Consider the following 17,790-nt stretch of genomic DNA (forward strand, 5'->3'; position numbering starts at 1 on the left):
CCATGAGCCCCTGCCAGCAAACGCTGGCAGGAGCTCATGGGAATTGTAGTCCATGAACATCTGGAGGACCACAGGTTGACTACCCCTGCTCTTGGTGACTAATCAAAGGTTAACCTTGAATATACGCAGCAGGACTTCGGGACACTGTGGAACTCAAAGTCTTGCTCTGACTAAAAGGCTCTGATTCTCCGAGTGAAGAAGGTCCCGAGTCAATTCCTGGCACCTTCTGGGTAAGGTTCTTCAGGGTTGAGTGTGACCTTTCTCTGCTACCACCAGTTACAGCAGATGAGTCAGGGCTAGACGTGTTGAGATGTTCTGACTAAACGCCAGGCAGATGTTCAGCTAAAATCTGATACGGCCCCCTCTGAATATTGGCCAAATATTTTTAGAAGCCGACACACCTCTTTGGGGCAAAGACGAACTAAATCGTGTAGTAGCTGGTCCGGAGAGTCATGCTTTGACCCTACGAAAAAGGTGCGCCTGTCCATTTTCAATATTCAGGCACATTATTGGCTTGTACCAATTTACAAAACAAAACAGAAGGGGTGCATTCCTGCCCCCATAGCGCACAGCTCGCCTCTACTAAACTAGGTTTGTAAGCTCTGCACTTACGGTATAAATAAACTCTAACAAAATAGCCCCATCAGGTTCTAAACGCCCGGGTTCAAAAAAGTCCTGACATTGAATAAGGTATAAAAAAGTGAGGTGAGGCTCTACAAAAAGATCTCGAAACACAAGAAAAGAAACTGGGAGGTAGACAGATATTTGGAGGACACACACAGATTTCTCTCTCGTTTTTTTTGTCTTCGGAAGCGTTCAGCCATTATAGACGATCACCGCAGTGTTCTCGACAGTCACTCAGACCTTGCTGCAGATCCAGAGTGGTGGATATGTCACGTGGACGGAAGACTTAGCAGTGCACCTTGAGTCTTTGTCATGTCTGATCCAATCTCTCTCTCTTTAGCAACACAGCTAAAAAATAAGGAAGTGCTTTGATCCTTCTGCTAGCCGTCAGCTGCAGACGGAACCGTTCTCTTGTTAGGTACAAATCAAATACTATAAAATCGTGGGTATCGGCGTTGGAGAGGCGTGGTCTTTTGGTGCATATCTCGCGAAGAACGGCAAAAAGACGGACAGCATGACGCCGACGATCGCCAGCATGTACCCCCAGCCGATCTGGCAGTCTCCTGCATAGTAGAGGCTCGAATTCTCACAGTGTCTCCGCACGGTGGCAGAACCGAGACCGAAAGGATAGACCAAAAGCCCAGAGCCCATGATGAACACTAGAAGGGAGAAGATAAAGAGAGAGAGAGAGAGAGAGAGAGAGGCAGCGTTAGGATTTGGAATGGGATTTTCAAGTCAAGTCAAGTTTATTTATACAGTCACAGATCAGAAGTGGCTGATAAAGTCCCAGTTACCCACCACTGTTGAGCTGACATAAGGTCTGGAACATACAGGGCTGTCACAGACAAAAAATAGTTGTTGTCATAGCCAAAAATTGTAATATTTTGGACAAGTGACCTCATAGCTATCTACATTAACAGTTTGGTGTAGTTTGGTGTAGTGGTTAGGAGTGCGGACTTCTAATCTGGCATGCCGGGTTCAATTCTGCACTCCCCCACATGCAGCCAGCTGGATGACCTTAGGCTCACCATGGCACTGATAAAACTGTTCTGACCGAGCAGTGATATCAGGGCTCTCTCAGCCTCACCCACCCCACAGGGTGTCTGTTGTGGGGAGAAGAAAGGGAAGGCGACTGTAAGCCGCTTTGAGCCTCCTTCGGGGAGAGAAAAGTGGCATATAAGAACCAACTCTTCTTCTTCTTCTTCTAACAGCAGCTTCTGTCATCTGCCTCAAACTCCTGCCCCCCATATTCCCAAGACTTCCTTTCCCCCTCCTGTGCCACTAAGAACCCTGACGGGTGTCCTTTACCAGAAAGTGCCTGTCAGCTGCATGATGCTTTATAGCCCAGGCCGTGAGAATCAATTTGCAGGAGGTCACCTTTCCTTTCTGCTTTCTAATCTTCCGGACTTTGGAGGAGAGAAAGTGTCACTTCTCTTTTGCTATAGTTTACTGGCTCGTCTTCCCCCAGCCGTACAGTAGCTGATGGTTTCCACTATATACAACCTGCTGCTTTCGGAGGATTTATAACGCGGCCATAAAACATCTGATGTCCCCTGGAGCTGGGCACAGAAAAACTCTCTCCACCAGACAGTGCTGGTGGTAGAGATCAGCAGTACCTTGCGGGAAAGTCTGAATCCAGGGGCACCTCTAAGACCAACAAACTTTTATTCAAGGTATGAGCTTTCATGTGCAGACACACCTTGACAGATACAATGAAATCCGGGCAGACTATGAAAGCAGGGTGCCCAGCATCATCTTGATCCTGTTTCAGAGTGGAACAGCCCCGTCTTACAGGCCCTGCAGAACTGATTAAGATATCTAGCCGGTACCCCTTGTACACATTGTTTAAACCCATTACTCCGGGTCCTGTCCTCTGCTGCCAACAGGGACCGCTCCATGCCCTCCTCCAAGGGACAACCTTTCAAATCCTTCCAGAGAGCCATCCTGCCCCCTCTCAACCTCCTCTTCTCCAGGCCGACCGTTCCCCCGGCCCCATCGGTTCCCCAAACTCCCTCTTTTTCATGACAGGGCGCACCTGCAGTTCAGACTCGAGTGGCTAGGTGGCAGCAGTGGCCAGGCCTCAGCAGCCTGTATGAACCACGGGGAAGCCAACATACAGGGAGGTTACCGTCCTCTGAAGATGACAGCCACAGAGATGTCAGGGATAAGAACGACTGGATCACAGCCGGCCAGGCCAGAAAACCCACCCCAGCTGCCTGACTCACTGACCGTGAAAGCCTTTGAGAACAGCTAACCTTGGAAGCGGAATTTGTAACCTTGGCCAAAAAGGAACGGGGAAGCAAGAGGCGTCCCTTTTCCCCAGGGGATTCCCCCAAAGGAGAAGCTGGTCACTGGTCAGTGAGGAGGACCAGTGTGCTAAATTCATACCGTCCTTTTGAGTCCCCATTAAGACGTTGCGGGCGGCTCCCCACCAGCATGTGCGCTGGTCCGTTTGGAAGATTTGTAAGTCAGCTTGTAGACGTGCATTTTTTATCGGGTCACTTTTATGCGGTCCTTCCATCAGGACCAAGATCAGGCCAGCAGAGCACACAGCAGAACAAAGCAGGGGGTGGGGAGCAAAAGAGCTCGAAAAGCACACATGCCGTTTTGATTTCTCCAGGAGGCAGTGAGGGGACTTGGGAAGCTTCCCAAATATGTTCAGGAAGGCGAGAAAATGCATGAAACCAGGCTGTTGCATTCCGTGAAAGGCAGAACGTTCTTCACCCACACGCGGTCCTCTCGTTTCCAAAACCGTACAAATGCAGTCAGGACGCTCTGCACGTGTTCGAGGGCGCTTATTTTGGTCAGGCCACCCCCAGAGCTAAACTCCGCCTCAAGTTAGAGCCCAGGAACAAGCTATGGTTTGAGGGAGGTAAAGCTTCCCAAGTTTTGATATCCTGTCTGCTAAAAAATATCACCTGGTGGGCTTAGAAGAGTTGTGCTTCCCCCTTTTCACACACACACCCATCTGTATCACGGGGATAATAATGAAGGTTTACCCTATAGGACTGTTGTAATAACAACCAAGATAATGCTCGTGAAACACTCGAAGTGCAACAGAACTGCTAACAAAAGCAATCTAAGCTTGCTTGCTTGCTCGCTTATTTATTTATTTGTATTTATAATCCACCACTCATGACTAGTTGTCTCGTGGCAGTTCACAAACAAGTATTAAAATGGCAATATAAAATCCCCATAAAACTCTGTACAACAATATATACAACAGCAACAGATGGTGGAAGATTAAAATCTAAACCCAACTACACCCAGCCCCGGTATTCCAGCCAATGGACCCAGCTGAAGAGCCCAAGCAAGATGACCTGGAGGTCTTGCTCGTTAAAAATTAGAAACAGAAATAGGGGGGGGGGGATCGGCAGATCAAAACTCCGGTCACCAGCATGACGTCAACCAAATGCCTAGTGGAAGAGCTCCGTCTTATAGGTCATGCAGAGCTCCGTCAGGGCCCTCAGCTCTGCAGAGCACAGCAGGCGCTGTTCCTTGTGCTGATCCCAAGGGGCGTTGGAGCTTTGGAAACAACTGATAGCTTTGCTGAAAACATTTCTCGAACCCTGGCAAGACGCACAAGCCCAGTGTCCCAATATTTAAGGGGACCTTCACGCTTGTGGTCTGTGCGCATGCTCAAGGAGCGATGCACATGCTCAGTTACTAAGAAAGCATGCTTCTCTCTGGTCTGCAAACAGTGACAGCCGAATGCTCTACTTCAAAGAAGATGAAGCCCCAAGATGCTTCCATGCTTGAGAGGACGGGCCCGGGGGGGGGGGGGCAGAAGGGCCAGGTCTCCGCTAACTGCTGTCAGCAATCGATTATCCAGTGGCGCATTATTCTCTTAATAACGGAGACGTATTTATTGTACGCCAAATGTTTCCCATGCGATTCCAGCTCAAGGGGACACGGAAGCAACTTCCGCACAAGGGATATTTGGAAACACGGCCGCCGGATTTTTGTGGCTTATTCTCTCAAAGGTTGGCCAAATGTCAGGTCCGCAGCAGGCAGAGGCACCCGCCTGCAACCCCAAGTGACCACCGTCGTTGGAGGCGGAGGAACGAAACGCCACTGGCCGTCGCTGCCGGAAAAGCCTCCTGCAATTTTCCTCCTTTCTTTAAAGGGCTGTTTTTTCCTGCCCAGAATGAGTTCCTTTGGTCTAATTTCAGCCACGTAGGCGGCAGTTCCGAGTTATCTGGAAGCAGTCTGGGATCGCTTCCGTCAGAAGGGAAACGCTGCTTCAATTTCCTTTGGCGGGTCTCTCCCTCCCCCTCCCCGCCGGGGTAGGGGGGGCTCGGAAAGGAAGGCAGTAGTTAGCAAGCGCCGGATGACAACTGCTGAGACAAGGAAGAGACAATCTCGGATGCTGTAAAACAGCAGGATTTGTTTTTTTCCCCCAAAAACTCAGTTGTTCGGGGAAATCCTCCGCTTGTCCACTGCTAAGGAACTCCTCGACCAGGGATTTCCATTGACGGTACTGCAAAGGTACAGTAAGAGTTGAGCTGAGTCTCCTTTGCAGTTCTATCGTATTATTATTGCTGTTATCATGTTGGGGTTATTGTTGCTGTATTGTTATTGCTGTTGTCACGTGTGTTACCTCATGTTATCTGTATCTGTTTCCTGTTCCCTGTAAACCGCACTGAGCCTTCTGGGGAGGGTGGTATATAAATATAAATAAATAAAATAAAATACATCAATAAAAAGGCTCCTTGATGGTATCACATTGTGGGGGGGTTTCAAAATGGCGGATGGGGAAGACCTCCCAGCCTGGGCCTGCCGTTTCTGGCTTCGAGTGAAGAAGAAAGAAAAAGTTTTGAGGATGAAAACAAAATTTTATCCTAATCTGGTCAGGTTGACCCGCCCCCTCCCAAAGTGACCAATGATAGGCCTGGAGAGGACGAGAAGGGGAGGGGCCTCAATCATTACAACCTTTGCCACCTGAGGCTCTTCTCACTTCCTGGGTGTGTGCCAGGAAGGCGTGGCCAGCTGACATCACTTCCTGGTGCCTTGAAGGCTGAAAAATATTTCAGTGGTGCCTCCACGGTCAAAAGATTGGGAATGTCTAGCCTAGGTGTTTGCAAAGGAGCTTGTCGATGCTTCTCTGCAGGGCCTCACTGCCTCGCTCCATCAAAATAGCTGTCAAAATCCAGGAATGCCCTTGAGTTTCTTGGCTGCAATTCAAGAAGTGGCATTTCTGACACGGGTCCCACTGGCAGTTGGCCGTTTTATTGGCTGTACTGACCAAATGCGACAGGGAGATTACTACTGTGACAGATGCTTGCTTTGGCATCGACAAACAAAATGAACCAATGTTCCCAGCCATGGAAAAGAGGAAAGGGGAAGGGGAAACCAAAAGTGGTTGCAGGGACCGCTCACAAAAGCAACGAGAAAGGCAGGCTCCTGAGAACGGCCTCCCAGAAGATCTGAAGCGCAGAGGCGGCTTTCTTTCAGCCCTCTTCTTCTTGAATGTGCCATGCGCAAAATTGTCTGGCCAGCCTAGTCTAGGGACAGAGAACAACAGAGGGGAACGAGACAACCCTGCTGCTTTTAACTATTATATTGAGTCACTTTGAACCACACAGAAAGGTGAGATAGACATGCTTTAATCAATATTTATGGATGTGGAACACATCTTCTGGTGCGGCCACTGGGACGGAAATGGGTACGGACGTGACGTCCATAGCCCTACCCCAGGGAACACGCCAGAAGAGGATGGGAAAGCTGTGGGTCAATGCATCAGGCAGCCACCTGGAGCAGTGCGGGCTGTTGTGGGAGGAGACCAGGCCACTGCCACGCTGCTTGAGGAGGCATGGGCAGTCACGTGGCAGCACAGCAGCTGGGCGGAGCCTGAGGCCAGGGGACATTGCAAGGCATTGGGGAGGCCGGGTGGGCCAGCACTGCCATGAAGGTGAGGAAAGGGGGCGAGGGGGCAGGGAATCTGAGTGATGGGGAAGCTTCTGAGGGTTAGGGTGAAGGCTGTGCTGCTCCTGGGGGTGGGGCGTCTGCCCTCCAGGCCAGAGGAGGCTGGGGACCTTTGGGGAGAAGAAGGAGGGAGGGAGGGGGGAGGACTCTTCGTGTTTGTGTGTGTATGTCTCGGAGGGGAGGGACCGGGAGTAGGTTGGGGAAAGGGGAAGGAGAGGGGAGGGGGAAACTGGGAGGAAAGGGATTTGCGTGTATGTGTTTATTTATTTGATTTTTATATCGCTGCTCCCACAGCTGGCTCACGGTGGTTTGTGTGTGTATGTGTTTGTGAGAAAGGGGGGGGGGGAGATGGGGAAAAGGAATAGATTATAGAGCTCTGGAGCAGGTATGTGTCCCACATACCTGTGAGAGCCTAGGTGTCACTACTTTTATTTCATTTATTTGCCCCCTGGCCTTTATCCCCAATGGGGCCCAAAGAAGCTTACGGTTTTGTAAGGTGCTTGGCCAAAGCAGAAAAACCTGCCTACCCACAGACAAAGCTGCAGTTTCTGTATTCGTGAGGAACTCCCCAGAGCTGCAGAGAAATGCTGACAGAGACCAGATTGCCAGTGATTCTGGTGTGTGTGTGGGGGGGGGGGCATCATCTGAGCATGGAATTGGGGTCACTGTGGTGGGCAGGTTATTTGTGAATTTCCTGCATCCTGCAGGGGGTTGGACTAGATGACCCTGGAGGTCCCTTCCAACTGTATGGTTCTATGAGTCTAAAGCAAAAGGAAGAAAGCCAGTTAAGGAAGCTGAGAGGCTGGACTGACAAGCCCCTCTCACCTGGCAAAGCCAGGTGTTTGCCACCAGAGATATCTCACCAGTCGCCTACACAGGAGCCAGTTTGACCCTACTGTGGCCACCAGTGGCTTTGGGGGGGGGGGGAAGCTGCCAATCCCTCGGATCCCCTCCCAGCAACCGGGGAGGTTTACGCTCTACGGCTTCTACTCTCCAGGGAAAGAAAAAAATTAAGGACCTTCAGCCACATTGGTACTCCAGGAGCGGGGGGGGGCGGGGAGCAAGAAGATTTATAGGCCTCATGCAGTTTATCCGCAGACCTAATAAAACAGCCACGGAGCAGCACAGAGCGGGGCCTCCTCACCCTTCGGGAAGGATGAAGCAATCCCGACACACAAGGCCTCCCCTGGGAGAGAGCGTTTGACCATCAGCAGGGAAGGGTGAAATTACCTGAGGCAGGGTCATTTGCCTCCACAAGAAAGACAAAGGAGACACGAGGCATCTATTGTGATGCTTGTTTTGAGGTGGTGGAGAAATCGGGTTTCAAGGGAAGAGGCAAACACAGGTGGTTGGCCGTGGCTTGATTCTGGGTAGCAACCCAGTTTCCTATCCAAGGACTAACCACGGCCAAGCTCGTTGACGTCAGACCAGCCAGGCTGGCTAAGTAGAGGTGGTTGGCCATGGCCTTCCTCTGCAGAGTCTTCCTTGGTGGGCTCCCTGCTTAGCTTGCAACCTAAGGCAACCCCAGCAAGAGCCAGCTTGGTGTAGTGGTTAGGAGTGTGGACTTCTAATCTGGCAAGCCGGGTTTGATTCTGCACTCCCCACATGCAGCCAGCTGGGTGATCTTGGGCTCGCCATGGCACTGATAAAGCTGTTCTGACCGAGCAGAAATATCAGGGCTCTCTCAGCCTCACCCTCCTCACAGGGTGTCTGTTGTGGGGAGAGGAAAGGGAAGGCAACTGTAAGCCTCTTTGAGACTCCTTCGGGTAGAGAAAAGCGGCATAGAAGAACCAGCTCTTCTTCTTCCCAAGGCAACCCCAGCAAGGGGCATTCAAGGCAAATCAGGAGCCGAGGTTTCTGGCCACCGTTTTCCCACCAAGGAAGACTCTGCAGAGGTAGGCCGTGGCAAGCCACCTCTGCTCCTCACTCGCCTTGAGAGCCCCTTGCTGGCACCAAACACAGGCACATCAGCAACGCCTGCAGCCAGTATGGGATTTGAATGATGCACTTGGGCTGGAAAGACCTAAGTTCAAATTGTTGGAATAGGCAATGTCTGGTGTAGAAAGATAAGAAGACAAGAAGACCCCGAAGGGGGCAGCAAGAAGACTGCTAGACAGGTCAGAGAGTTCAGGACCTTTCTACCCTGTTAAGTGTGCTTTCTTGTCTGTCCCTAGATTGCTACTCCTCCTTCTAGGAACCTTCTATCTCTCTCTTCTTAGGTAGCCATGTAGGCAGACGCCTGTCCCTATCTCTCCGCTGTACTATCACAGCATGCCGTTCCATAAATAAATCCTTTTATCTCAGCGTGTGCATATCTGTGACTTATTTACCCTGCTAATACAAATCCCTGCTCAGTCACATTCACTCGTGGATCCCAAGCGGTCCACGCACCCCTTGGCCTAACCTACCTCTCAGGGCTGTGGCGATGGTCGAAACAGGGCGGCCGCTTCCTTTGGGGGCTCCCCTCCTTCCAGCCACACCTCGGGGAAGAGGTCTGAATTCTGTTAGGCGGAGGAGACAACCTGCTCAAAACCAGCAGCCGGAGTCTGCAGGGCGGATTTGCTGTGCGCTTTGGGTGCGTGGCCGTCAGAGGGTTGTGGACTTGAGCACCAAGGACCTGATGCAGCCGGAGACCCGACGGAAGAGACAGACGTCTCGGTGGCAGCTCCAGTACATGCCTGCCCGCATTATCTTTCCCCCCTTTGAGGCATGTCCTCAAATCGCTCTAGAAAAAACCTCCTGCAACTACCTGCCATTCTCTTTGGGGAGGGAGAGGCAGCGGGGAATAAACCCCCCATGTCTCTGACCCACTTGACCTCAGCAACAAACCCCCCTCCCACCCTAGCTGTGACTGCCCATCACAGCGCCGGCGAAATCCCTGCAGCATCGTGCGCCGTCTAGAAAGAAACCCATTTGCTCAATTACGGCCTCAGAACAAAGACGCTTAAAAGGCCCAGAGGTGGAACAGGCAGAGGGGAGCGCCCGCTGCCTTACAGCAGGAGCATCAGCACCGCAGGGGGGGCGGGGGTGTTATTGATGTTGTGTTTTCCTCCCGATAGCTAATAGCGGCTCCTTGGCGCGGGGTCAACGCCGGAGCTTTCGATTTATCAAACCCACACCCGATGGCTTGTGAATGTCAGTCGTCCAAAGGCCACGTGGCCCTGTCTCCTTGTATAAAACACCCCCCTTCCCCAGTACAAACATCCCTCCCACTCCCCTCCCCTCCCCACCGGGTTTTCATGAGTCTTTTTCTGACATGCCCCAAGTCAGCCTTGCTGCGCATCAGAAATTGCCTTCGTAAAAGAAGAATATTTGGTGATGGTGGTTTTTATTCCATGTGGTTTCTCCATAGCTGGGGTGGAGAGGGGGCCTTGTTCAGGCCCAGGACGGGGTGCAAAACCAGAGAGGGGGATCTCTCTCTCCTCTGCTGTCCAAATGTTCTCAGAGCCTAGGGGGGAAATGCAGCTCCAGGCATGTGGAGACCAGAGGTGGTTTCCACTGCTTGTGCGGCGTCGTGGTTAAGAGGGGCGGCTTCTAATCTGGTGAGCTGGGTTTGATATCCTGCTCCTCCACAGGCAGCCAGCTGGGTGACTTTGGGCTAGTCATGGTCCTGATAGGGTTGTTCTGAATGAGCAGTTCTCACAGAGCTCTCCCAGCCTCACCCACCTCACCGGGCACCTGTTGTGGGGAGAGAAAGGGAAGGGGATTGTCCGCCGCTCCGAGTCTCCTTTGGGCAGTGAAAAGTGGGATAAAAAAACCCAACTCTTCTTCCTCTTCAGTTTTTTGCTGGGGTCGTTCTCCCCCGTTCAAATCTCACCTCTGCCGCAAACTCATTCAGAGGCTTTTGGCAAGCCCTGATTTTTCTACCCTCGCCCGTTTAGCTGAAATGACCTTGTGAATCTGGTTTCAAAAGACCTCTTTTTCTGCCCTCACGCCACAGCTGACTCCTGGTGACCCTGTGTTGGCATCAAGGCAAGTGACTTTCAGGCGAGGGCTGTTCGCAGAAGGGAAATACTCCCTCAGGGGGTAGCAATTTCTCCCTCGATGGAACTTTTTTGGGAGGGGACTGGAGGAGCACCTGTCAGGGGTGTGTTTTTTTAGGTCCAGCTGGGCTGGGTGGCCCTTTGGGGCCTCTGCTTTTGAGGTGGTTAAGGAGGATGGCCTGCCTCTGCAGAGAATCCCTGGGCTTCCATGGAGGTTTCCCATCCAAATACTGACCAGCTCTGATCCCTCCTCATTTAAAAGAGCTAGTGGGGCTGGGCTGGGCTATCTAGGTCAGGGAATCCTTGCATTCCCCAAACATCAGGAACTTGGAAAACCCAAGGAGAGCTGATCAGAGAATCACAGAGTTGAAAGGGACCTCCAGGCTCATCTAGTCCAACCCCCTGCAGAATGCAGGAAATTCACAACTTCACAGTGACCCCAATTCTATGCCCAGATGATGCCCCCCTCCCCCCAAAAAAAATCCCATAATCCCTGGTCAGTCTGAAGAAATTTGTCTCTTGATCCCAACTTGGCATTGGGCATTTCCGTGGGCATGCAAGAAAGGGCCACAAGAGCCAAGCACCAGCCCAGTCCCTTCTGCCCACCCGCTCACAATCTGCCTGAATTCACAGCTTTGCCGTGCCAAACAGATGCTCTACCTGTGAGCCACTGCCCCTCTCCAAAAGGGATGTACTGATAGCCATTAATGCAGAAGACTTTCAGAAGTGGATCTTACGAATTCTTGAAGCAGAGGGCTGTTAGCCAGGGGGACTAAGCAGAACCTCCATGTTTGGGAGCAGTCTACCCCGAATGCCCATTACCTGTGGGAAACAACCAGAGGAGGGAGGTGCTGGCCCTGTTTCTCTGCGCATGGGCTGTCTGGGAGCGCCTGGTCAGCAGCTTTGGGAACGAGGAAGCTGGACCGGATGGACCTTTGGGCTGATCCAGCAGGAGTCTGCCTGTTTGTACAGGACTGGATTATCGAAGGATTATTGCACAAGCAGGCCCTGTTTTAGCCTAGCCTGAATTGCTTCTGCTCATTCAGCAGGATATTTGACTCCCACCCCTCCAATTTGGGCTCCCAGCCAGACCTCAAGGTGCTTTTAAAACTCACTTTTATTATAAGAATGCTTTGCATTGCATCTTTTATTTGGGGGGGGGGGGCTGCTCTCCTATCCGACACACTTAGGAGTATTTGAAACAATCCAAGGTGACCCTGGGCCCACTCACAGTTCTCTCAGAGCTCTCTCAGCCTCCCCTATCTCAGAGGATGTAGGGAGAGGAAGGGTAGGAGATTGTAAACCTCTTTAAGCCAAAAGAGGCCAGCTGGATGATCTTGAGCCAGTCACAGTTCTCTCAGAGCTCTCTCAGCCTCACCTATTCACCGGGTGTCTGTTTTGGGGAGAGGAAGGATCAGTGCTTTGAAACAGATGAGGCCAGTTCTCTCAGAGCTCTCTCAGCACCACCTACCCCACAGGGTGTCTGCTGCGGGGACGAGGAGGGAGGGTAACTGTAAACTGCTATGAGACTCTTTTGGGTAGTGAACAGCAGGCTATAAAAACCAACTTTTCTTCTTCTTCAGTTCAAAGCACACTGAAGGCTTCTAAACTGCTATGGAAACAAAGTCGTGATATTTTCAAGTATTCCTTTCAGGGTGGCCATTCACCTATCCTCGGACTACCTGTACATGAACTATCGACTCCACAAGGATCACATGACTCCAGGAGCCAATAGGAGTCCAGCCAGTGCTATAAATTCTGCTGATTTGGGGCTGCCGCTTCAGTCCGCTCTTGACTCAACCATCCCCTCATTCCTCCGCCCCCGCCCCCAGCCCTGACAATCTCCGCTTTTCAGCAGAGCCCCAAGGGTCTGGGTTCAAGATTGACCGCTGCTGACCCCAGGCTACTTAAAAGCATCGGGGAAAGGCGTAATACTGCTTTGTTGGCTGAACCCGTTCCTGTGACGTACGTTCCCGCTGACAAGTTTGCCTCACGGCACCAAGTCCCCCGCTGAAATCATTCTAAAAGGGGTCAGCCGTCTCTGTGCCCCCGCTGAAGGATTTAGGAAGTGCGAGCACTTCATATGTCTTCCGAAAGGGAAGGAAAAGCACTTGCTTTCATTAGCGTTGAATCAGAGATTATTTCGATGGGCTAATTTGTTACAGGGGCTCAGTGGAGCTACAAGGACTCCCAGACCACAAAAACCACCCCTGCCCCATACAAACACTGGAACTTGGAAGGGTCGAAGGGCAGCTACGTTGGTCTGAAAAGATGGTCAGAGTCCACAAGCACTGGCAGAGGACATCCAGGTCCTCAGGGAATAAGCTTCCAAGAGCTCATGCTCAGAAATCTGATGGAGCTCTGGTTCTTGGTAGCATATACCTCGAAAATCTTGTTGGTTTCAAAGATTGAGCATTAAATGGTTTTCCTTTTTTCTTCCTTCTCTCTCCCCCCCTTTTTGATCTATTTGTTATGTCTGCTTTTTGCCAAATTTTATATTAAAACGTTAAAATATTTCAATTTTAGGCTCAGACTGAAATATTACAGTAACTTGTGCCACAAGAAGAAGAAGAAGAAGAAGAAGAAGAAGAAGAAGAAGAAGAAGAAGAAGAAGAAGAAGAAGAAGAAGAAGAAGAAGAAGAAGAAGAAGAAGAAGAAGAAGAAGGAGAGTTGGTTCTTATGTGGATAGCCTCAGTTTGTGAGCCGGGTTTGATTCCCTGCTCCTCCTCCACATGCAGCCAGCTGGGTGACCTTGGACTAGCCACAGTCTTGATAGAGCTGTTGTGACCGAGCAGTAATATCAGGGCTCTCTCAGCCTCACCTCCCTCACAGGGTGTCTGTGGTGGGGAGAGGAAGGGAAGGTGATTATAAGCCTCTTTGAGACTCCTTCGGGGAGAGAAAAGCGGGGTATAAAACCCAACTCTTCTGCTGCTGCCAGGGCAACACTACAGACAGGTAGACCCCAAAAAAGGACTATCACTGTGCCCCTTATTTATTGACTCCAGGGCAACACACTTTGAGCAAGAACAAATCCTCAATTACGCACCGCCTTATCTCTGCCATCCATCTCCAGGACAAACCTACGATGGGCTTTGTTTTAAGGGAGGTTGCAGTGTTAGATCTTCTTGCAGGGAAGAGAACCCTTTTATTGAGAGCCAGTTTGGTGTAGTGGTTAGGAGTGCGGACTTCTAATCTGGCATGCCGGGTTCGATTCTGCGCTCCCCCACATGCAGCCAGTTGGGTGACCTTGGGCTCGCCACGGCATTGATAAAGCTGTTCTGACTGAGCAGGAATATCAGGGCTCTCTCAGCCTCACCCATCCCACAGGGTGTCTGTTGTGGGGAGAGGAATGGGAAGGCGACTGTAAGCTGTTTTGAGATTCCTTCGGGTAGGGAAAAGTGGCATATAAGAACCAACTCTTCTTCTTCTTCTTCTTCTATTTTATTTTTGCTTCAGATGTGCTTTCTTAAGAGGCAAACGGGCGCTCTTTATCTGGAGGCATAAAACAGGAACTCCGCCAGAGGGCACCAGGGACGGCTATTCCTCAACAGATGTGCTTTCCCCAAATCAGGCTGTGCGTTTGTTGCCTTCTAAAAATATCGCCGTCGCTTCAGCTCGCTTTGTCTTTCTGCCGACTTGGATCTTCAGATTTCTCCAAGGGAAGCAGAGGATGGGGAAGTCTGCCCAGGAACGCCCATGATGCTCTGCAACCGCTGAGTGCCAAAGGAGGTCAGGATATTTCGGAGAAAAACACATGCCAACTCCTTGGAAAAAAACGGATGGCTATGCCAAAAGCATCAGTCCCTCTCACAGACCTGGTGACTCGCATCCTAAGCAAGTAAATAGTTCATCCCGCAGCCTGGGTCAGCGTGTTTGGGTTCTGCTTCATTTTGACAACGGAACAAGCAAAAACCCAGAGAAGGAGAAGGAGGAGGAGGAGGAGGAGGAGAAGAAGAAGAAGAAGGAGAAGGAGGAGAAGGAGAAGGAGAAGGAGAAGGAGAAGGAGGAGGAGGAGAAGGAGAAGGAGAAGGAGAAGAAGAAGAAGAAGGAGAAGGAGAAGGAGAAGAAGAAGAAGAAGAAGAAGAAGAAGAAGAAGAAGAAGAAGAAGAAGAAGAAGAAGAAGAAGAAGAAGAAGAAGAAGAAGAAGAAGAAGAAGAAGAAGAAGGAAGGAAGGAAGGAAGGAAGGAAGGAGGAGGAGGAGGAGGAGGAGAAGAAGAAGGAGAAGTAGAAGGAGAAGAAGGAGAAGGAGAAGGAGAAGAAGAAGAAGAAGAAGAAGAAGAAGAAGAAGAAGAAGAAGAAGAAGAAGAAGAAGAAGAAGAAGAAGAAGAAGAAGAAGGAAGGAGGAGGAGGAGAAGGAGAAGGAGAAGGAGAAGGAGAAGGAGAAGGAGAAGGAGAAGGAGAAGGAGAAGGAGAAGGAGAAGGAGAAGGAGAAGGAGAAGGAGGAGAAGAAGAAGAGTTGGTTTGTATAACCCGCTATTCACAACCCTAAGCATTAAGACAGACTACTAACTGAGGGCATATGGAGAGTTTGGTACCCACAAGTGGCCTTTCAGACACCGAGACCAGCGTCTTCTTGATGTTATCTCTGGCCTTGACCACAGGCCTGGCGGAACAGCTCTGTCTTGCAGGCCTTGTGGAACTGATCTCATTAGGCGGAATGTTCCACAAGGCTGGAGATTTCCGACAGCAACTGTTCAATGCAGGCTTGGCCTAGTTTTCACTACATTTATGGCGGGAGAAACTGAGGCACAGCAGTCAGTCTCAAGCAGGGGTCCCCAGAGTTGTGCCCATGGGGGTGCCCATTTGAACTGTAGGCCTCTTGCAACTCAGTGCCGCCTGTCTGCCACCCAGCAACTCTCTTGGTGTCGTGGTTAAGAGCGGCAGCCTCTCATCTGGAGAACCGAGTTCCATTCTCCGCTCCTCCACGTGCAGCCAGCTGGGTGTCCTTGAGCCCGTCACAGTTCTCTCAGAGCTCCCTCAGCCCCACCTTCCTCGCCGGGACTATCACTTTGTAGTATTAAGGTTATGGTTATTTTTACGTTATGGATTGTTTCTTATATTGTTTACATGTTTTATGGAAAAGTGCCCTGAGCTTCCAGGCAGGGCGGTATATAAATATAATAAATAGATAAATAGATGAGGAAGGAAAGGTGACTGTAAGCTGCTTTGAGACTCCTTCGGGTAGTAAAAAGCAGGGCACCCGAAAACAGCTCTTCTTCTCTTTTTTTATTCCGCGGTTTGTGCACACCAGGATTTCACAGATTTTTGCTTGGAAACACCAAACCGTCGTGGGCTTGTATGACAACCTCCGGATTGTGCAAAGGAACCCTGAGAATGGCGAGGGAAAGAAAGGCAGCTGGAGGGATCTGACCACCCAGTACCACGGCCAGCTCCCAAGCAGCCAGGATGAATGGGGGAGGGCCGCTGGAGGAAAGGACAGAAGCAGAAGCGTCACCTGCCTAAGGCAAAATCAGAGGTGACGCCAGAATTTCCAAAAGAATCAAAAGCCAGCCGCAACAAGGGAAGCATCAAAGGGCCCCCTTCCGATCGGCAGGCTCTGCTGCCAGGAGTTCTCAGCCCCCCTCCTCCAACAGCCCACAGACCTTCATTCTTTTGGCAGCCAATATTAGTTCGGGTTCCAATTTTCTGGCCAGAAACATCTTAGAAAGCACTTCTCTGCCTGCGACAACAAGTGATTATGGCCTCTCTTTTGCACAGTGGTTATGCTGCATGCTGATTTATACTCTCTCACGCTCTGCCTATGCAAAAATCAGAGTCCAGGGGCCCCTTTAAGACCAGCAAAGACTTATTCAAAGCAAAAGAATTATCATATGGCTGTATTTGGATGTTGTGACACAGTTTAACTAATTTAACAGAATTAAATTTTGCTTTATATTCCCACTGTCGTGTAGGGAGTTCTTAGTCTGACGAAGAGTGCTTGCCCTCGAAAGCTCACGCCTTGAATAAATCATTGTTGGTCTTAAAGGTGCCCCTGGGCTCCGATTTTGTTTTGCTACTTCAGACCAAAATGGCTACTCATTTGACTCTACCGTTTGAACGGATTACTTCCATTCCACGACGTTGTCTCTGAGGGATCTCGCCTGCACACGAAAGCTCATTCCTTCAATGCTACTTGGTTGGTCTTCAAGGTGCTCCTGGACTCTAAATTGGTTCGGCTGCTTCAGACCAACATGGCTACCCACTTGAAACTATCTCCGTGGTAACGTACTCTGGAGAACCAGGTTTTGATTCCACTTCTCCACAGGCAGCCAGCTGGGGGGGCCTTGGGCCAGTCCCAGTTCTCTCAGAGCTCTCTCAGCCCCGCCTGCCTCCCAGGGTGTCCATTATGGGAAGAAGAAGGGTAGGCAGCTGTAAGCCTCTTTGAGACTCCTTCGGGTAGTGAAAAGCCGAGCTCTTCTTCAGATGCCAAAAGCCCCTAAGCCCAGGCAGAGTCAATTCCTGACCCAGCCGCTCTGTGGCTTCCCCTTTCCCCGACTTGGACCCCTCTCTTTGCTGCTCATTTGAATCACAGGGAAATTCCCACCCGGAGGACCAGTGGCCTTTGAAGGAAAGTTGGCCCTGGTCCATCTGCAGCCAGCCAAAGGCACGTCTCCACTCCCCCCGGGCTGTTGCTATGGGGCTGCTCCGCATTCTTCCGCCAGGGATGGGAAGACCCACCAAGACTGGCTAACAATGGCCTGAATGACCGGAACGCTGGGCCCGTCTGGCCCCCTGGCCTGGCTGGCTCTCCCTCCCCGGTCTGGACGCTCCTCGCATCCCAAGTATCCGAAAGCAGGGGGGACGCGTTCAGAAAGGCCCTTGGAGTCAATTCAGCAAAACCGGCAATTTGAAGGGAGGCCGAGACAGGGTTGGATGGGAGGCCCTGGAGAAGCCAATAAACGAGGTTGTTCCCTCTTGGGGAAACGGGTTTTAGATCGAGGACAATGGAGGAAATCTCCCATGACCAGCTTTTTTTCCCCCTGGAGATATGCCTGCTGGCCTTAGTGTTCGCTAACCCTGCCAAAGATGCCCGGCCACATCCACTTGTAATAACCAACAAGAGTAAAAAGAAACGGCCGGAGGGGAACACCTTGTCACTCTGCAGTGGCAAGGACAGGCAGCGCAGGGGGAAGGTGCTAAAAATAAAATTCTGCCTGGAAGCAACCCACATTTCTGCACCGAGCGCTGCTTAATTCTGCAAGGTGCGTGAATGCTGTGTTTCCCCCCTAGATGCGTAATTCAATCTCAATTTCCCCCA

General features: G+C 51.0%; 1 protein-coding gene across 1 annotated transcript in view; it reads right to left on the reverse strand.

The window, feature by feature from the left end:
* Positions 1-48: 48 nt before the first annotated feature.
* LHFPL7 (LHFPL tetraspan subfamily member 7) overlaps positions 49-17,790 on the reverse strand; it is a 77,516-nt gene continuing 59,774 nt past the window's right edge. Inside the window, exon 3 of the mRNA XM_077311817.1 lies at positions 49-1,283. Within this exon, the coding sequence (XP_077167932.1) occupies positions 1,057-1,283 (227 nt within the window). The 3' untranslated portion in view covers positions 49-1,056. The remainder of the gene's footprint in view (positions 1,284-17,790) is intronic.

The sequence above is a fragment of the Paroedura picta genome, chromosome 15, assembly GCF_049243985.1.
Source record: "Paroedura picta isolate Pp20150507F chromosome 15, Ppicta_v3.0, whole genome shotgun sequence".
Taxonomy (NCBI): Eukaryota; Metazoa; Chordata; class Lepidosauria; order Squamata; family Gekkonidae; genus Paroedura; species Paroedura picta.